Raw genomic sequence first — 22,653 nt, forward strand, 5'->3', positions numbered from 1 at the left:
AGCACTTAAGTTCACGGGCTCTCCAGTATTTTCTAAAAATGTCCTCATACCGAGAAATGGCAGTACAATTATTTAAATGTTCAAAAATAATAGGCTGATAGGAGGCGCACAAAACTCAGTTTGGGGAATCCACCACTCCAGTTTTGTAAAGCTGGCTTCGTAAACGGTCCTATTCAGTCAGACGTCTGAATAGAGCTACCACTGCCTTTCTTGAAAAACTGGGAATGAAAGTACTCTTTTTCCCCAGAATCCTCCATCCCTTATCCATAGCACGTTGAATCATATCCTGCTTAAGAATTTTCTTAAGAGTCAGTCTAACAAAAAATTTAGTCGTATGAAAAGAAAGCGGTCCATTAATGCGTTGCATTATCAATGTTCCTTTCTCAGGCTATGTATCAGCTTTTTCGCTGCTCGTAATTCCACAGTGGGCTGGAATCCGCTGGAAAGAAATTATGTGTGCCAGTGCCTTAAGCAAAGACCTACAGTCTAAGATTCTTTGGGAACTGATCTGATTATTCAGAAGGGTTTGAAGAGCAAGTTTGGAATTTGACAATATGGCTGCCTTTACTGGCAGTGTGTGGCTACAAATCCACAGTTGTTGAATAGCCGCAGCAATAGCTTCATACTGCGTTCATATGTAGCATTTATATGCAGGCATTCATATGTAGTAATCAGTAGCATTCATAATATTCATTCATATGTAGGCGACGGAGATTTTAACCACTTCGTACAAACGTAGTATCTTTTCTCTCTCTAAGTTGTTATAATCACTGACTTGCATTCCCGTAGACTTTTCTTGAAGTCTATTTCTTCTTTGAAAGAACTATTTATACTATAGTTTCTTAAACTGTGGTTCGTGACCCCTCTGCAGTTGGAGGTCACCAAAAATTTTATAAATTTAGATATTTCTTTAACTTATTATAATAATTTTCCGATTATCAAATATTTTTACATAATGTTTTAACTCTTACATAATGGCTCAATGCGGATTAATTTTCAGATCATGTACTTTAGATCCAATGAAAGGGACATAGACGAATTAAAATGGCTATTACTAAATTAAAGTTAGTAGTTTCCGTTCATACTTTATATCCCCCATATATGATATATGGTTTTATTTATTTATTCAATTTAAAGAGTACATTTAAAAAATTTACATTCATAAAGTTAAAGACATATCTGCCTTCAGTAGTAGCTACCAAATTTTTATTTACTAATATTTTGATGTTTTTACTTTTGTAATATCATTAATTAGATGGTAGAATTTTTTTAAATTTATTTATGTAGTATCACCGCCTCCAAACCTTGTTTCCCCCCCCCTCTGAAGAAAAGGGACCTATGTTCGTATGCCTTCGAATAGAATTACATTCAATGTATTTATTGTTGTCTAATGTTGCTTTTTTCCCTAATTAATTTATTTTCCTTTTAAATTAATTTCTTCCTTTTCAGATACACTTTGTCACTTCTCCTTTTTGTTTACCTCAGGCAAATTCCTTGCTCGAGTCAACCTTGTACTGACCCAGCTGATTTCTATCGTTGCCTATCATTCTTTAGTTTGAAGACCTAATTTTCCAATAGCACTATCTCTCTTCCGTTAGCCATAACAATTTCGTCACATGATGCGATAAAATGTGTAGCTATATTTCTGTCCAATCCAGTAAGCTATCATATGTAATATGAAAACAGTAGACTTTTTAAAAACAAAGCTCACTAAACCCTTTTTTTAACTTTATTTTTTATTACAAACTTCTAGGAATAAGTATCTAAAACACTCTGTATCCATTCGATATAGAAAGAGACCAGAGTGTATATGCCAGGTTGTTTCTTGTCTGCGCAGATTGATCCACCAGTTGATACAATTCCAGCCAAGTGCCACTTCTCGTCTTTGAAGTAGACTAGTGGGCCGCCACTATCACCCTGTAAAAAGAGTTTTAGATAATTATAGTCCGTCTAGCAATTAGAAATGTGTAAAAAGTATATTAGGTTCTAGGTTTCTTCTTCTCCCTGTTTGAAACCGAAAGTAAAATCATCTAGCTGCAGTCTTCAGTTTCTTTTTATCTGACTAGCACAGGGTTTCGCTAAAAAAAAACCCAAATTTTGCAAAATGACAAAAATTTATAAAAAGAGGGGAAATTATTTTGTACTATCATTAAATATACAAAAAAACTGTACTCAAAAATATATTTAATTGGGACATACAATATCCTAATATTTTAGGCAAGAAAAAATAAGTATTTCAGCGGCGATTTTAAGGACATAATTTTTTATATACAAAAGAACTTCAAAAAATACTGTGTGCATATATTAATTATATTGATATTGTAGGGTCATTAGGATTTTTTGAAGCAGGAGGGAGAAGAATGAGCATTGCCCTCGCCGGGACTCGAATCTTAGACCTTTCGAATACGCTTCGAGTATACTTCCAATTATACAACGAAGGCATGCGGAAAGGAGGGAGAAAGAAATCTTATATTCCCCCCCCCTTTTAAAGAGCGACTGGGAATTAGAGGGCTGCAACTCCAAATCTTGGTGGTGACAAATTATCGTACACCCCCATTTTGTTCGAGCGCCACTTGTAGCCATTAGGTTTTTTTGATGCAGAATAGGTGAAAAATGTGCAGTGCCCTGGTCCTCTCGAATACGCAACGAGTGTGCTTCCACTTATACTACGAAGGAATGCGAAAAGGGGGCAGAAAATACCTTATATACTCCACCTTTTAAAGAGCGAGATGAGGGACCCAACTGCCAAATCCTGGTGGTGATGAATTATCGTCCACCACCTTTAAGTTCAGGAGCCATTTGTAGAGTCATTAGGATTTTTTGAAGCAGAAGATGTGAAAAATCAACAATGCCTTCTCCAGGACTCGAACCCTGGATCTCTGGAAGATGCATCTAGTATGCTTTTATTTACACCACGAAGGCGTGTGGAAATTAGGGAAAATTACGGAAATGACACCACGGAGGCATGCGGAAAGAATTAATTTACAATTTTTACGCGAAGAATATAATCCTGGTTTCATTGATGCTATGAATGATATATAAGGATACATGAATGGCGTAATGTTTTTTAGATGAACACAACTCTTGCATGCAACATCATGATGGATAGATATAGCTATGGCACCACTAATGAGGAACACTCATTTGAATCTGGACTTGTGCAGAAAATAAAATACAATTGCAAGAAGGGTTTTTATATGATAAACTTTTATTTAAAATAGCTATGATTATTAAAGCACTAAAAGGAGAAAAATAGTTTATCATTTAATTTTTTATCATATAGTTTATTTGGAGTAATAGAGTAAATAATTCTACCTACAGAACTCATCTAAAATTTTGCATCGTGAATAATAAAAGTGTGGGGCGCCTAAAAAACAAAATTTACGAGTTTAATTGCACTGTTAAATAAGCCATTATCTTTATAAATTTAGCATGACCAAACTCACTGTTTTTTTATTTAATTTTATTATTGTTTTATTATCCCTTAATGTATAAACTATCATATCCATTTTAAATAAAAGCTTATTGTAAAAAAATCCTTTTTACTTCCTTGTACGAAGTAAAAAGGAAGTATTGTAATCGCGAAAAGTTTCAGGCAACATATTTCAACGAAAATATCCATTTTGACCGCTATCGAATGCAATTTAACGATGTTTTTGCGTGATATCTGTACGTAAGGACAGAATAAAAGACTCTTTTCCTCCAAAAAAATTATAAAACTGCTTTAAAATTAATTCTGAAGAGAATTTTTCGTGGCGTCTGTACGAACGTATGTACGTATCTCGCATAACTCAAAAACGAGTAGCCTCAGAACGTTGAAATTTTGTATATAGGACTGCTATAACATGTAGATGTTCACCTCGTATTTTGGTTGCAATCGGCCGCACCAAACGTATATAAATATATTTATATATATATCCACTCTGTTACCCGGCTCAGTGATCTCAGTTTCTTTATTCTTATATGCTTGTAAATTGTACATATTTTGCTTTAAAAATGATTGAATTATGTTGTTTTTAGCTTCCGGTTAAAGATTTTATGCCTTTCGTAATTCTGAAAGCAACATTTGTACAATTATCAACAATTTAAAAGCTGTTTAAGTGCGGCTAAGTTTTAAATAACATGGCGGACATATTTGTTTACATTTGAAACAGCAGAATTTTAGATTTGTTGCCAATCTAGAGAGAGTAAGCTTCGTAGCACAAAAATAACGCCTTCATTTATTATTGCGAATTAAATCATGCTTAATCCTTTCTGGATTTTTTTCGAGGAAATAAGCGTTTGAGATTTACTTCGTAATTTTTAATATAGATATTTTGAGTTTTTATGTATTTTTGCCTTGTCGCGAAGTGAGAACTGAATTAATTGAATGAGAAATACTAAATCGTCTGCGAAAAACTGTTGCTTTTGTGTTTTGTTTGCTTAATTTCTTTCATACATCGTTTTAGCTTTATTATAGTATTTGAATAGAACATGTGGCAACGATAATTCTTCAAATGATATAAAATTTGTGCATTCAGAGTGTCGTTATAGTAAACAAATATAGTGAATTTTAAAGAGTGCGTATATTCTATTGTCGTTTATGCGCTGTCGACGAAGTAATTTAATTTAATCCTATCAATTTAAATGAAATTCAAGAAAAAAATGCGTATAATTTAATATTCCGTACAAGGAAGTCATGTCGTGTACACATCAGATTTTTTTTAATTGTATTTTATTTCCTGTTTTTTCAGTCTCAATTACACTTTATAAGGCACGAAATTTTCAGTCTTTGTTAAAACACAAGCAATAAATTATAAGCAAATTATGAAATAAAGAAAAATAACTGAACGTCATTCAGAGATCGAAGAAAGCGCTTTGAATATTCAGTTTCAGAAATAAAATGTAATGTTAAAACAAATATTTTACTTAAAACGAAAAAGGGAAAAAAAAACACAAATATCGTCAGCTTGTCATTAAATGCAGAAAGATGGCAAACTTAAAACGTCTTTTCATCCGTCTGCTTCAGACTGCAACACATTAAAAAAAAAAAAAAAAAAACATAGACAATAGCTCAGTTTATATTTTTTATCATTCTTATTTTAAAACAGCGAAAAGTTTATTTTATAATTTCTGAAAATTTTAAAGCTTTATATACGATACATTTTTAAGTGTTGAAATTTTAAAATCATAAACGTCAAATAATTAAAAATTCCAACAATTCTGTAAAATTCAGAAATTAAGTTACAATATTCATAGAAGTTTAATTGAAGAGATTTCTTTTTCTTCTGCATTCAATGGTGCAAACAGTGAAATTTTTATATGCTCAGTTTGCTGGTTAAACGAAAACATGTGCAAACAATTATTAAAACATTAAATAAAAAAAAGTCTAAATTGAACTTTGAAAAAAATTCACTTTTCCGCATTGTATTGTCATCGAAAAACAGTCTGCTCACAAAATTTGAACTCGATAGCTTATCAGGAAATAGGTTAAAGATAGATGATAAATTCCACCCACTGTAAAACACCATATATGAACTAAACAAAAGCTTGTAATTAAACTCATTTTTAATTATGTACGTGTTTTTAATTTTTTCTTTGATTTAAATCATCTAACTTATGCAGATATCACACTTCTACTAAAAAAATAAGCAAAAAAGGCAAAACACGGAATAAAATAATAATAATAAAAAAAAAAAAAAAAACTATTAATGGATGTGCGTGAAATTGATCCAAGAGGTTAGTGTAGCACTAGTAGATCACATAGTAACAATAAAGCAAAGGCATACAAAAAAACACGTATATTACGACCATCACATCGCGAAAGACCGAATGGGTCGGAAGAGCGTGCCATGGAAACATCACGCTAGTAACGAGTATGATGCCCTCTATCTGAAATGCATACTTGGTAGCGGTTAGGCAAACGAGCAATAGTGTCGTTGATCGCTTGTTGTGGCACTAGTACCCATTCTTGAAGTAATGCATGTCGGAGCTCGTGGAGGGTTTCCTCGGGGCACTCTGCGATCCGCTATCTGTACCCCCAACATGACCCTGCATGGGATTCAGTTCCAGTGATCTAACAGTCCGCGGCATGCGGGAGTTATCGTTCATAAATATCGCGTCGTGCCCATTGCAGCGATAAAAGGACCCACAAGAAGGTATAGAATTTCGTCGCGATATCGGACGTTTGTGATGGAACCACAAGGAATCATATAGAGGTCGGTGCGGCCGTTTGTTGCTATCCCAGCTTATACAAGTAAACCTCCTCTTCTGTAATGGTCTCTTTCGACGATGTATGGCGCCCGATGCTGTGTCCCTGGCTCTCTCCATATCATTACCGCTCGGGAATTGTTCTGAATGTTAAATGAAGACTCTTCCGTGAATAGTAAATGGCCCCCATTGTTCTGGCGTCCAACTGTGTTCAGGGACCCAAATTCAACAATGCTATTCATGCAATGGGAAATGAAGGTACACAAACCACAGTGGTTGTATGTTGTACAATCCACCTTCATAAAGTCGACGTGACACAGTTTGGCGGGATATGGCCGTCCTGCAGCAGCAGAGAGAGGCAACGCCAGTTGTCTGCTGTCAGTTATCTACGAAGGCTTGCACGTAGCAACAGGAAGCGGTCATCTGCGATTGTAGTAATCCTCTGGTATCTAGGCCCACGCCTTCTACAGGGATTTTGATCTCTCTGATAACGATTCCATATCCTATTGATGACACTACAATGCACATTCAGCTCTCTCGCAACAGCAGATTGTCTTGCACTAGTTCGCAACATCCTGACAGCTCTCGAACGCAATTCATCGTACAAATGGTGTCTTCGGCTCATGATTTCCGCTTTGGTTATCTCATATTATATACGGAACTATCGTTGCTTGCTAACCGATGCTGCAAAAGTTCGGCATGCCCCTTTTTAAGGTGTTGTGGTGTGTTTGCGGGGTTGCATTTTATACTAATTTTGGTTGCCTATTTGCATTCGGTTATGCAACTGTATGTTTCAGTTCCCCTTTTTGCATTTGTACCTTTTCTTTTAACGTTTGTTGCTTACTTTTTGAACACGAGTGTATTAAGAATCTGTGTATTGTACTATTAATGTTTATATTTTAACTAATTTGCGTCAATAAAAATACGAATTAAATTAAGATATATAATGCCTTTCTTTAACTGAAATTAAAAATAATTTCCTTGTTTGAGTTTAGCATATATAAAAATAAGAGTATTCTATTTTAGGGAAAATCTTGATTTATTGATTTTGTTAAAACAGGGAATGGTTGTGTATTTAGAGAAATAAAAAGTAATTTGCTTGTTACTTTTATTTTCACAAAAAAGATGTATATTGTATTTTGTTTCATGGAAATAAAAGCGCATTTATTTAAGAAGAAAATGTATGCTCCCATAAATAAATTTACTGCAGCTGTAAAGCTCCAACTTGCAAATATACAGAGAGTATGTGCACATTTTTAGAAGGATTTGAGCCGTTGAATTAATGTTTAAAATATAAAGAGTACTTTTTTAAATATTAAATCTAAAGGCTTTTTTTTCCTTCCTTTTTTTTTTTTTTTTTTTTCTTTTGACTATAAATTTGCATCGCGATTTCCATGAAAGGCCTTTTCGAAAAATTTCCAGGGGTATTGATTTCCATTTCTCCTCTACTATTTTCCATCGATCATGGTGGATTTGCGCTTATAAACAGATCTTTTCAAGGCACAATAATCCACAGGTGAAACTTCAGGGGACTTGTAAGGAATATGTTGAAAATTTGTATGTATAATACCTATATCAGTCTTCATTTTTTCAAGGAATGCAGAGGTACTTTTCGAAGTATGACTTGCTACTTTGTGTTTCACTCTTTGAAAGCCATTGGGATAAAAAAATGAAATTTTTTCTGTAAATATCGGACGTATAACTTTCTCTTGATAGTATAGCGAGTTGATTTGATTTTTTTTCTTTACTTTTCCCATTTTTGATTATTTATTTATTTGTTAATAGTGTTAATATTTTGTTTGTTATATTTTGGTGGCTTTGCACTTAAAAAAAGCTCTTTTCAAGAGACCAAAGTAAACATAGTAATAAGTGAAATGTCAGGAGACTTTGCAGGAATATGTTGAAAAGGTTATATATGCAATATATGTAATATGCTACATATGAAAAGGTGTATATGTAATATGCTATATATGAAAATGCTTACAGGAGGCAGTCTCGCTGCAGTCTTCAATTTTTCAAAGAATGCAGTGGTACGTTTCAAAGTATGACCTGTTGCTTTCTCCTGATGAAGTTTCATTCTTTGAGTGTAAAACTTTCTCTTGATCGTACGTTGAGTTGATTTTGAGATTTTTTTCCCACTCTTCTTGTTTTTAATTTCTGTTAGTAAGAGAAGCCAACTTTGAGAGAGAGAGTGGCAAAAAAGGCAGACGCACGTAAATCAGAAACTCTGATTCTCTCTCGCTAAGACCAAAGAACTTCGCGGTTAAATACCGCTCTTCCTCATATGTATTCAGACGTGATTCGAAAACTACGTTCTGGTAAGTAGTAAGTTCAGTTAAGAATTTGACAGGAAAGGAACTTAAAATTTAACTGTTAATAAAGTTAACATAATCCTTAAAAAGTATATAAAACATGTTGGTAAATACCAAAATTTGAATAAAAGTGCTTTTTTATATTCATAAACTAGATCTAAATACTTACTACGTAAAGAAAAGGTTGACTAAATTACTCTCTGAAACTGTGAAATTCCCCTTAGGGCTATTCCTCCTGATTGAAGACCCATAGTCTAGATAGAATTAGTTTTTAATAGTGACTGAATATACAGATAATTTAATTTGTCACACTTCTCTTACACTAACTTTTGCTATATTAAACTTACGTGATGGATTACGTATATGTTTTTTGAAAATAAAAGTTAAGACACAAAGTAAAAGAAAATTATGTTTAAAATTTGGTGTTGAATTCAAACACGTTTATTTGGTAGCCAGACCTAATAAACCTAAGAGATCAAATTTGAAGTATACCTTATTTGTTCTTACTAACTTCTGCTTAATGAATTATTCTTAGGAAAGAACCTTAAAAACTGATGAAACATTTCATGCTAGAAAACAAGGTATTAGAAACGTTTGAACTCATTCACTAAGGGAAAAAAATATTCAAAACGTAGCTCCATAATTAAGCATTTTTTCTACTTGATCGGCAGCCCACCAGGGGCCGAACGATAAAGTCGCTGGACACTGGTAGTTCGGTCCGAGGTTCGAATCCCGCGAACGGGCTGGCTGCATGGGTGTTTTCGTGGTTTTCCTCATGTGTAGCGTGTATATGAGCCAGTTTTCCTTAGAAAGTCCTCCACGAAGGCATCCCTTCCCTTAGGCAGATAGCCCTCGAGGCTTTGCCGTAATTAAAATAACCTAACCTACTTGATCGCCAACACACGAGGTTTATAAGAAGTAGCCACTATTTCTGTGTTGCCAGATATGAAGTTGGTATAGGGAAAACAACGCATTTCGAGGTGAAGAAAATTGATTTTGACCTTAATTTGATAGTTTTTCTATATAATACATTTTTACATGTTGTGTGTTTATTTTTCTTAATATAGGCGAAATAATATTCAACATGTAATAACAGCATAAAACCCACAAAAGAAGTGTTCCAGTGAAATTCAGTTTCTAAATGCTGTTTAAATTTGCTTTATTGAAAGTTTTTGTATATAAGTAATTACGCTAAATTAAAATGAACTGTTTTTTAAGCGTTTACAGTTGGTCGAATAACAATATTTTTTATTGAAATAAAAATTATTTTTAATGTGCAAGATTACTTTTCTTACAACGCTGGGCTCATGGTTCTTAAATCCTCTTGTTCTTAAGTTCAGAGACCTTCGTTAATATATGTAATAATTTAATTTTGTTAGAAATAGTTCAGTAGTTTTACTTTTAAACAATGACTTTGCTTATGTTTAATTAGTTCATCAGAAAGTTGTTAGACACTATCGAATCAGGAACTAGCATATTTTTCCACTCTGCAGTTTTACTGCAAAAACAGTGAATTATCCCTTTAAATATGGTTAAGAAATATTTAATTCCTTTCATTTTCCTGTTATTGAAATTTCTAAAATAATTGAAATTCTAACTAAATCCTTAGATAAAAAGTTATTCAAGAATTAGACTAAAGAAATGCAAGAAAGGGGTTGACTTCAGGTGTTATAAGCGGGATTTCAGATATTCTTATTTTCTAGTAACTAACAAGAAACATTTAAAATCCTCTTTAATTTATTCCTGACCAACCTTCAATTGCTCTTCTGCCACCACTTCCCTTCTGAGGGCGTTCTCTGGCACCCCAGGTTCGATAGGGGATAAAGGAATTAAGCAAAGCTCTCCTCTCTTTAACTGCTTTTTCACACATCTTAGAGCAAAAGAAAAAGAACGCAATGTTTTCCCGCCTGAATAGCCAGCGGCCAGTTAGAAAACTGCATGACAAAAGCCCACAAGACGAATGCCCACTTAAAAACAGCACACATTTTCAGGAAATCCAAAATAGCTATGACTTCCTGAAAAATTTTACGAGTAATAATTATTATGTTTAAAAATGAAATTTCAAGTGGGGAGGAAATTAATTTTATGTAAAATCCAAGTTGTCAAAATTTAACTAGATTATTTGAAACCGTGCTTTTAACTCACCATTAAAACAGTGTTTGTGATAGCGCACACAAATGTTTTCTTAATCAGAATACGGTACTTTTATTTTTTTTCGTTGAAATGAAAGTTCGGCTTTAAATTCTCCATATTAAATTCCTTATATGCAAAATTTTCTGCAGTGTTAAATTATTCATAAATTATTCTCTGTATTTAATGAAAATTTACATACATTTTATAATTTCAGATTAATCTGTTGACTAGTGAGATCACCAGCAATCTTACAGAAGGTCATTGACAATTTGCATGATCCCGTAAACGATTAGACCTTATAACTTGTTTGTTAGCTCCATTATTGACGCTAACATTCAAACATAAAATTAAATAAAATTCTACGTTTTACTGGGGTTAAAAAAAATTTCTATTAATAACTAAAAAAATTCTATTGATTTCAAATGAGAAAAAAATTTTGAGCATTTGTTGAGATAAGCAGTATGCATAACAACTTACATATATTACATTCTAAATGTGAAAACATTTTTTGATTGGTAGAAGAACGTATCTCGTCTAAGACTTAATCATTTATTTTCTATTCGCAAAACTTTCTAGACATTGTTCCTCTGAAAATAAAACTGAGAAAAAGTTTAAATATCGGTAAAAATAAATAATTAGTTAGATGAATAAAAATTGATAAAAAAATGGAATAAAAGCTGCACATTAAGAAAGCGTCATTCATCCAATTCTTAAGCATTTCATGTAGGCACTAGGCTCACCAGTGGCCAAGCGGTAAATACGCTGAACACTGGTAGTTCAAATCCCGATGGAAAGGCTGACTGCATGGGCACTTTCGTGGTTTTCTCCTTGCGTAACATGTATACGAGTGAGTTTCCTTTAAAACATCCTCCACGAAGGTCTTCCCTTGGTTTAGTGCCATTTCGTCCATTCTCTTTTCATGTCGAGTTCGAAATATTGTCGTTTGTCCACTGCCGTTCGCCCTTATTCTGTCTTTCCCATTTCATTCGCTGTTCGAACACTCTATGATTAAAAAAAGATATATAATCAGACGAAATGACCGTTACTACTTTGAGCTGACTTAGCCTTTGAGTTCTAATATTTATTAAACATTTTCTTTAAGTAAATTTATTCTGTGCAGAATAATGAATTTCAGACATGTTCAAGAGATGTGTTTTTGAATATAATTCCATTTTTGTCATATAGCGTCCATTTTTTTAATTTCACATACTTCTAAAGAAATAGAACCACTATTCCTCTGCTTTGACAGAAAATCAAAATGTAGCAAGTGTATAACGAAGATGTAAATGTTTTATTAAAAATATAGGGAGCCCTCTATATACTCAATCGTTCACGGTTTTAAAGGATTTTGGTTGTAGATATGGTGACCTTAGAAATATGATATTAACTGGCAATGTTTGTTTATGTTCACAAAAAGTACAGGTCTCTTTCCAAAGGCGACCTCTTAGAAATGTTGTCAATAGATATGATTCGCTATAAATATTTTCTAATGGATAATGGAATTAATTTAACTAATGTCAATTAGAAAACGGCTAGACTAGAAGAGAAACACGCTAATGTGACAATCAAAATCGTAAAAAACAACCTTATATTTAGCGTAGGTATAATGAAACACTCAATCGATTTCGAGGGCAGCTAAAGGTCCCTCCTCATCAGGAGAAAGAATTACATAGAAAGAAAAAAATAGGAATCACAGAAACACGTGGTGCTTATCAGCACTGCACGCGGTTATAACTAGATTTTTAATCAGAGTTGCACTGGCCGCCTACTTTTACTGAGCCAGGCTGTCTGAACAAGCATAAAGAAATATTAGCGAAGTTAAAATAGGGAGCGAGGGGCAAATGCACATTACGCTCAAAATCTGAACTTCAAATAATGGAAAGCAACCACTGAACGGATTTTTTTATACCCTCTGGTAGTACCAAGTGCGAGGAGGTAACGCCATCTATCGGCAAAAATAATTGAATTAAGACAGTAGAATTTTAAAGGCATTAGGAAGGACTGGATTGGACTTCAAATCATTAACTAAACTTTCTAAATCTTTGTGAATGTGAAAAGCCTCAAGAAAATCCAATTCGCCTATGGAAGAAGCCTTTTGGATGATTTTTGCAGACCCAAAATCAAAATTATGGTTAAAAGTCCAGCTATGATACGCTATTGAAGACTTGTTAATTTCCCCTTTTTTGACATAAGATTCATGTTCCTTGATACGAAACTTCAACGCTCTTTTTGTTTGGCCAATATATCTTAAACCACACTGACATGATATACTATAAATTCCCCAAGAATTCAAGACAGAAACGCAATCTTTTAGAATCGAAGGGTGAATTTTATTAATAGGGGAGAAACCGACTTGAAAATTGAATTTCTGGAGAATCCGTGCAATTTTATAGCTAACAGAAGGATAAAATGGAAGCACGACAAGGTCATTGATATTATTTCTAACAGTAGAATGTCTTCTTTGATGGGAATCTGAAAATTTTTTGACGGCTTTATCAATAATCACGGGAGAAAATCCACGGTCAATCGCAACTGCTCTCAAATAATTAAGTTCATTGGTAAGCAAAGATTCAGAGGAACAAACTTTTAGCGCGCGGAAAACATAATAGTAAAAAGAAGCCATTTTATGCTTAACAGGGTGGCATAACTTGGCATGGGGTGGTAAACAAACTGCAAAGGGTTTACGGTACACAGTGGTGCTAAAATCGGTTTCATTGCGGATTATAAGAATATCGAGGAAGGGGAGGGAATTGTTGGATTCAATTTCAAGAGTGAATTGGATGGCTGGATCAATTGAATTCATAATAGATAGAATCTCGGATAAATCCTCTTTATAACCGTCAAAAAGTGCGAAAGTGTCGTCAACATACCGAATCCAAAGACGAAAAGATAATTTATCAAATAATTTCATCTCAAAATAGTGCATATAAATGTCAGCAAGTACCAGACTGAGAGGATTACCCATAGCCAATCCTTCAACTTGACGAAAAATATGCATTTTGGAAAACAAAGTGGGTTTGACTTAGAGAAACTTTAGTAAGCGAAACCAACTCATTAATTTCAGTATGTGTGAAGTGAAATTCCCGAAGCCTAGTTTCAAGACAATTTAGTGCTCCTTCGACCGGAACATTAGTAAACAATGATTTGACATCAAATGAAACCATAATGGAACGAAGTGGGGAAATATTTTTAAGTTTATCAATGACTTCAACAGAATTTTTTACAGTGTGAATATTGTTATCAAGTAGAGGAGAAAATCTGGAAACTAAATATTTGGCCAAAGGATATGAAGCAGTACCTATGTTGGAAACAATTGGTCGAAAAGGAATACCGGTTTTGTGGACTTTTGGAAGAGCATAAAGTCTAGCGCAATTAGTAATAGGCGGAAGCAATCAGTAAAAGTAGGCGGCCAGTGCAACTCTGATTAAAAATCTAGTTATAACCGCGTGCAGTGCTGATAAGCACCACGTGTTTCTGTGATTCCTATTTTTTTCTTTCTATGTAATTCTTTCTCCTGATGAGGAGGGACCTTTAGCTGCCCTCGAAATCGATTGAGTGTTTCATTATACCTACGCTAAATATAAGGTTGTTTTTTACGATTTTGATAGAAAACGGCTATTTACAATAGGAGATTTAAAAGCACTATAGCTGTAATTAAGAACACTGTAATTTTTCTTTCACAATCAACTGTTATATAAGATTAGCTGCTTTCTGTGTATTTTTCATGTTATATATAACTGATATCCGTACGTCTTGAACAAATATACAGCAAACGCAAGACAAATTATTAAAAAATTACAATTTGAAACATTAATACTAATTTTCTATTACTATACATAATGCTATTAATGAGTGATGAATTTATATAATATGTATACTTATAATCTAAAAACAATGAACTTTGAATCTGACGACTCTGTAAATACATATCTATGTAGTTACAAAATTTTATTAGATGTTATTATATGCATAGTTTTTCGTAATTTTCATAATCTCTAATAAAATGCTACATATTTATTACTATAGTAGTTTGAGATGATTGTACTTAAATTTGTAGATGTGTTGCCTTCTAAGATATCCATCCCCCCAAAAAAAAATTAAAATTAAAAACACTATTCCAAATTGCTGTAGTTGAAAGATTAAGAGGTTACATATGGAATTCATTTTCTGACAGGGTGTCAGCTGACAGTTTTAATTTATTCAGAAATCTAAAAGAAAATATATCTAGAAAAATTGCCAAATTATAATTGTTACATTTAAAAAAGCTTTCAGTGAGAAATATGTTTAAACTTTGATAATAAGTTCAGTATAAAGTAAAGAATAAAATATCTCTTAGCCAAGTTTTCATTGTGCTTAACTGTTTTAATATTCCTAAACTAAAAAGGAAATAAAAGGAACTAAAGGAAAAACTAAAAAGAAATAAAATAAAATTCAAGTGTTTTTAATTAAAAAGTTAATAGTTTTAATAGTGAAACTTAATTATATTTGATCTCAATGATATTAGTTTAAAAATAGTATGTGAGAAACTCCGCAATGATATGTTTCATTTTCACAAACACATACCAAAGTTAAATAAGTAAATAAATAATAAAATGCAATTTCAGATTTATCATCGAAACGGTATAGCTAATCACTTAATCATAAAGTTTGCTTTCAACCTAATAAATTAAACAAATAAAGTAGTGATAAAATATACAAAGAAACATATATTTCAGACAATAAAATTCAGATCTGAATACTCCATTTATTATAGTTAAAATTATAAATTACACGGTTTAGTAATAAAAAAACCATAAGTCCCTTTTGATTATGTGCGCATTTATCAGCGTGGGCTTATATCTATGTGGGCTTTTATCAATGTGCGCTTTCATCGCTGTGGGTATTTTTTGTCGCGTGGGCAATTATCATAGCGGTTTTTTTTTTTTTTTTTTTTTTTTTTTTTTGGCATTTTGCGTCGGACTCATAAATGTCGGTTCACTTTTCAAACTGTTGCCACAAAATGTTAGAGTCCTGAATTATATTTGAAGAAATTAAATAATGAAAAATCTGCATAAATGTATGTATATTTCTCGTATTGTGATAAAACAACGGTACATAGAGTCATCGAATTTTGAATAACGTAATCCTCCAACGAATATGAGCATGTGGAAGACCAAATTTGAAATTTGAAATTTGTTTTATGATCGATTTCCTATTTTTTAAAACTTTGACGAATTTTTGATTAACAAACTCAAGGATTTCAAAGCGAGCAATGGCAACGTTGTGCAGAAAAAACATTTTTATCTCCAGCGCGTGAGTCTCTGTATCGGAAATTCTAAAGATATGCTCGTTTAAAAACTATTTTGCGATATTGCTGTTGCACTGGATCTTATGGTTTAAGTGCGAGGAACATGATATTTAATAAAGAAAGGTAACACACAAAATGTTAAAAAACGCCCCTTTGGACGTAATTTAAAATCTGAAACATTTCAGTTTTTTTTTTTTTTTTTTTTTTTTTTTTTTTTTTGTGGGCTTTTGTCGCCTGCGCTTTCGTCCAGTGGGCTTTTGTCTGGGAACCCATTTTGTTATGGGTCTTGTATTGTCTGGGAACCCATTTTACGTTAAATATGTTATACCCATGCATTCTTTGGCTACAAGTGTGGTATTGAAAATCGCTTTGCTACAATTTTCAAGACATTAACAAAGAATATGCTGAAACAAATATGGCAATAATTTGGTTAACTCTTTGTGCTGTTTATATATTCGGAATCTGAACAGCTTTTGTTTGTGCTTTATTTAACAACCTGTAATCTTAAATTTTCAAAACAAAGTTATTTGTCATCGAGTCAGTGTCTTGAATTAGTAATATAGTTTATTACGCAGTGCAAAAGTAGAGAACATTCGTTTAGAATTTCATAAAGTGAGGACGCAGTTAATCATTTGTTTATATTGCATACATTTTTAACGATTCCAATAAAAGTTATCAATTCATTCCAAAAGATTCAAAAAAGCTTAATTTCTGATGGAGCTTGGTCCCAAAAAGATCTCAATTTTGCTGTAAAACTCTAATCCCAGCAGGACGGCACAGAAGCCTCAAATAATCTTGTAAAGGTTAATCTCAATGTTGTTTCAAAAATAAATTTTGTCATAACATTCTGTTTAGGAGTTAATAAAATTAATACTAGCAATAGATATTGAATGTATGTCTCATTTTTCGTAAAAAGAATAAAATATGTGGGAAAACTTCAATAACGGAAAAAGAAAATCCTCACGTCAAAATACGATCCTTTCATAATGAGTAATTTTTATATACTGTATAAGGTATTTCTCCCACCTTCTTGGCATGCCTTCGTGGTGTGGTGATCTGCACGCTGGGCGCGTATTCCAGAGGAGCGCGGTTCGATTCTCGGCGAAGGCGTTGCTAATTTTTCATCTTGCCTGCTCCAAGAAAAGTACCTCTTGTCTCTACAACTGTAACCAACTGTTCAAGAAGTCTCTGATGGGTTAGAAAGCAAAATAAGATAGTAATTTTACCTGAAGTAAAAGTATTTAAAAGACTAGCCATTATTAATCTATTAAATATATTGTTTTGTAAATTTTTAATATTTCTTAAAATTTTTCTTGAAAGGTGTTTCTACTCCTTTTTAACTCTTAAAAAGATGTGTACGATAGAGCACAAAACACTGCATATCGTGTAATCGTCAAAGTTTCTTTAGACAGAAATTTATTCTAGTATTTATTGAAACGATTAACATAGATTTTGCTTCGAATAAACTTTGCATCAACTATCCCTTACTCTCCAAAGAAACCATTGGGATTAGGATAAATAAAATTTCAAGAAGGGGCTTACAATAATGTGCACACGTTTCTCGCAAATCGGTGTCTTCTCACGAACAACTGTATTATAGCCCTTCCAAAAACTAAACATAAAGTAAATTTGATAATTTTTACAGAAAATTATACAAAATTAAGCAAAGCCATTAAAAAAAGAAATGTAATTTCTAAAATAGATTTTAGAACGCAATCTGTATCTAAAATGAAAAATAATGCAATATATATCTAAACTAAAAAGTAAACCATTAGTATAAATTTTAAATAAAATAGTTTTATATACTTTTTGATTACGAGGCTCGCTGAACTGTTCCAGTTCTCTATATTGGCACTCCATGTTTTTAACATGTCAGGCAAAATTAGTCGAACTAAGAAATTTTTGAAAAAATACTTCACCACATAGTATTGTCATCAATAAACAATGTATGCGTGAAAAATTTGAGCTAGCTAGCTTATCAGGAAAGAGTTTAAAAATCGATGGTAAATTTTATACCATGGTCACAAACAGCATGAGTGAGCTAAATAGAAGTTTGTAAAATTTGTTGAGAAAGGCTAAATTAGAGTGATATATTTTTGTTCTATCGTAAAGGTTCTTCATAGGTAATTTAAACACCCAACAAAAGTTTATATTATAAATTGAGTGCATTTTCATAATTAAAGTCACAGTTTTCTTCATCAATTTTATAAAATAAGCTAGATTATATTTTAGCTTTTTCCCCCCTCCTTTTTCAAAACCGCAGAGTTTCGTAAAGCTGGGATTACTAGTATTATGCATAAAGCTGGATTAACCATTAGATAAAATAAGCTCCTGCAGGGCAAGAAAGAGAGCACCACAAAAATTTCCCCCGCGGGTTTCATGATGAAATATATGGTATATGGTAGAGAATAAATAGAGGGGAAAAACAAGGCAAATGGATGCGAGGTCCCAAAATCTTTTAAGAGCTTAGGGCATCTTTTCTTTCTTTCCACCGACAGCGAGGCAGCCGGTCCACTGGGTAGTTAGCATATCGGCCAGGTAGCCCCGCTGACGGAAATAACTTGAACCAAAAAAAAAAAAAAAAAAAATCTGAAATGTTTCAGATTTTAAATTACGTCCAAAGGGGCGTTTTTTAACATTTTGTGTGTTACCTTTCTTTATTAAATATCATGTTCCTCGCACTTAAACCATAATATCCAATGCAACAGCAATATCGCAAAATAGTTTTAAAACGACCCTACTAAAAATGCCCCATAGAAACCAGTAAAACTTTTTATGGGTACCCATAAGATTTTATGGGTTTTTTTTATTGACTTTTACTGGTTTCTGTTGGTCTCTGTGGGTTTTTTTTACTGGTTTCAAAATGGTCCCATAGAAACCAGTAAAACTTTCTACTGGTACCTATAGAATTTTTTATGGTCTCTTTTGACTTTTACTGGTTTCTATTGATCTCTGTGGGTTTTTTTTACTGGTATCAGTTGACACCCATACAACCAACATTCAGTGGCAGAACTTTGTACTGGTTTGTATAGGTTTATACTGACTTTTGCTTGTTTTCTTACTGGTATCAATATAATAATAAATCTTCTGTTGGTTTATATGGGTTTGTGCTATTTTTTTATCTGACGTTAATATACTTCTTGTAAACCATAAAATTAACAGAATGAAAATATGATCTCTTTAAGACCACCAGAGTAACCTGTAAACGCAGGTGGTCGTTTTAGAGAAGTTTTTACTAAATATGCTATTTTTTTTTTATTAAAATTTTTTTCGGAAACAATAACAGTAATCATATACACCACACACAACGAGGTCTCTCCAAGGCGACCAGCCGCAAATAAAAATTCATCTTTGCAAGTGGTCGCCTTAGAGAGGTGATGCTCAATACCAATAGATACTCACGTTCTCAGAGATACGTTTATCTTTTAGAGGTGGTCGTCTTAGGGAGATTGCATCTACGGAATGAATATCTCTAAGGCGACCAGACACACTTGCAGAATTTTCTTTGTGAATGGTCGCCTTACAGAGGGAATATTCAATACCAAAGTATACTTATGTTTTCAGAAATACTGGTTTCTTTCAGAGGCGGTCGTCTTAGGGAGGTGGTTTTTGCTACGAGTTGGTTCTCTGAATACACACACATAAGCACTTACATTTCTGATATTACAAATAAACACCGGTATCAACCAACATCTCTTTAACGCGAACAAGTTCATTCACAATCGCAAAACTTTTCCCCCTGTTAACGCTGACGTGAAGAAAAAAATTCCCCCTTCCTCCCCCACTCTCAGAAGTTTCCCAAACAAGCAATATGGCGCCGCTCTAGTTGTTGTTGTGTGATTCTGGTGTTATTTTCTTCGTGGTTGTAGTAATGCAATATATTATTTACTAGGATTTACTGTATTACAAATTTTACTATGTTTTACTGTTTAGAAATTAGTAATAAATAATATAATACCAGCACTGACTATGAATATACCACTAAAGCCATGCACGTGTAATCGTGTCTAATGTTTGAGAGAACGTTGCTGATAACTGACTAGTTGTGAAATGGAGTTTCTGAGCGTGAAATTGATTTTCCATCTTTACTTTTATCCTGAAAAACAATGTGCTTAAAGACTGAAAAGTGATAATTTGAGGCTTGATAATTTGTTTCAGTGTGCAGATGCAGAAATGTACTTTTTGCATTCTACTGAAACTGTATTTTGGAAAATTTATTTTTTTCATTACAGTTTAGAAATACTTTTTTAAAGCTTGTTCATGTAGATGCTTTATCATTTGAATATTATGTACTAATAAATTTGAGCATTCCTTACTTAAAAATGATCTTGCATGATTCAATTTTGAATTTTTCGACTAATGTGATGTGGCCGAGCAAAAAGAAGGTTTTTTATGTTTTAAAAAATGTACTAATTATATTTCGCGAGCAAAAAAGGTAAGTTTTATTAATGAAATAAACATTGAAGTATTTAATGTGTTTATTACTTATTGAATGGGGTAGACAAGACATACAAGCTTAAGGAATCTTTTTTCCACTACTAAAATTATGTGAAAATTTAGATGTTCATAGTAGCTTACATTGTTTTTTCTTTTTGGTCTATTTTTCTTTACAAGTATGAGACTAGAACCACATTTTTACATTAAATATTTTGTGCTATTTTGTTAAAACACATATAATCATTTTTATGCATACTTTAATTTTCATTATTATTAGTTTGATGAAGAAAATTTCAAATGTGTTTTTCATAAATTGCTTTTGAAATAGAAATAGATTTGTGAATAAGATTTATGTAATATTAAATGTACTAGTCTTGGGAGTATAAAAAGTGAATTATTTATTAGAAAAAAATTACATTAAGTTGAAACCTCATATAGTGGTTATTTTCTTAAATGACCACCTCTGATAATGGCACATTTGTCAGGACAATAATTAAATAACAGGACTTAAAAATCATTCATAGTTTTGTCAGGCTATAGGAAACTCGCATTATCTCGAATTGTGGAGTTGATTGTTTTAGGAACGTTTTGCTGTATAATCAATTGACTTCGGTGTAGTAATTTTTACGTGGGTATGAATTTTGCAGAAGTAATTGAAAGTTTTTACGAGACATTTAAAACCAAAGCTTTTTGGATCATGAGTCTTATAAGGGCACTGTTATAGCATTGCTTTCAAATATAGTTAGAGTAATATTTAAACATTATTTTCGGAATCACTTCCACAGGGAATCCGGTTTTTCTCTGCGGATGAAAACCCATATAAATAAATCTTCTGTACAGCCTTATACAAATGCAGTTAAAATTACTGTCATTACAATTAAGCGAATATAGCCACATTTGTTTACAAAAAGTTATTATTGCTAAATACTGCACTATATCAATTTCATTTAGCATTGTAATTTCAGAAAATGCTCTGCATGAGGTATTTTTATATTATATAATCTACTGTCAAACACAATAGCTACCTTTTCAGTACTTTAAATTTTACTATTGAGAATTTTTATGGTTCAAAATAATATTTCTATACATTATTTCAAGTATTCTTTCTACAATAGAAATCTAAATAACTCGCACCGAAAACACTGACTCAAATTTATTCCAATAATGCATCGCTTTAATTAAATTTATGTTCCCTTGAGATGATATATGAAAAACCTTCTGTAATAATAAATTATTAATATATATAGGTAAATAGTATTTTTATATATATTTTTTCGGGTAAAGTGCAGAATCGCCCACTTATTTATTTGGCACTTTGTACAAAAGTAAAAGGAATTGGATTTTTGTCAATTTTCTTTTGACTTTTAAAGTGAAAAATAGGTTGATGTGTACATGAATAAAGTCAAAGAAGTGCACAATGGCATTTTTGTGCAATTCTGAGATGTTTTTTTAAGTGAAAATAGGTCGATGTGTACATGGATACCGAGTATGTGCAATTCTTAAAAACACGCCAAGCAGTCGGCGATTCTACACTTTCCCCATTTTTCTATAGGAATTTAGTTTCATTAAATTAGTTATTTAGTATAATTATGTGTATATGAGTATATTCATACTTATTTACATAGATGGAATTTTTACATTACGAAAGTTTATCTTTTTTACATCAAGAACTACATATACTATAAATATCCATTATGTTATAGATTTTATTTATATAAAATCTGTGGAAGATTATATAGCACTAAAAGTGAGATACGGAATAAAACATTATACGCTATGAGATATTTTCTTAATTCCCGAACTGTGCATTGAGAATTGGTATTTGTTGAAACTTGTAAATTTTTTTAAATTCATTTTGTTACAATATAATTTATTGTATTTTGGGTACTATTAAGTTTATTATATGTTATCTTCATGTTTCATTTATCTTTTGAGAGATACAGGTAACATTCAAAGTATTGTAATAAGGGGTCGACACAGTGTTTGTATATTATTATTTCTTCACTACATTATATTCTTGGATTCATCCTTTCTTCCACGCAAATCATCTATGTGTATGCATGTCATAATAAGCTGCAGGGTGTTACTATCATTGGTAAGTAAGCTTTAAGGGGATAGCAAGTATGCTAAATTTGAACTCTATGTTAAGTTTCTAATTTGCAAGTCCCGTATTCTTTTTGCTTGCTTGTTAATAATGTTTCTCTTCATGAAAATTTGGGTTTCTTCTAGTTTTGTTTTTTAATTTGGTTTAGTGCATTGTAGGTAACTTAAAATTTAAGCAGATGCTAGAAAGTA

The 22,653-nt window shown here is 32.4% G+C and overlaps 1 protein-coding gene across 2 annotated transcripts in view; it reads right to left on the minus strand.

The window, feature by feature from the left end:
* Positions 1–1,715: 1,715 nt before the first annotated feature.
* Positions 1,716–22,653, minus strand: part of LOC118190396 (chymotrypsin-like protease CTRL-1) — a 70,089-nt gene continuing 49,151 nt past the window's right edge. The window contains exon 9 of one of the 2 annotated variants that reach the window (XM_085815724.1): positions 1,716–1,917. In XM_085815724.1, the coding sequence (XP_085671850.1) occupies positions 1,750–1,917 (168 nt within the window). In that variant the 3' untranslated portion in view covers positions 1,716–1,749. Of the gene's footprint in view, positions 1,918–11,164; positions 11,637–22,653 lie in introns of those variants that run through there. The other variant, XM_085815725.1, reaches the window with a different exon arrangement.

The sequence above is a fragment of the Stegodyphus dumicola genome, chromosome 4, assembly GCF_044657685.1.
Source record: "Stegodyphus dumicola isolate Sdum_Otavi_A_Nest chromosome 4, ASM4465768v1".
NCBI lineage: Eukaryota > Metazoa > Arthropoda > Arachnida > Araneae > Eresidae > Stegodyphus > Stegodyphus dumicola.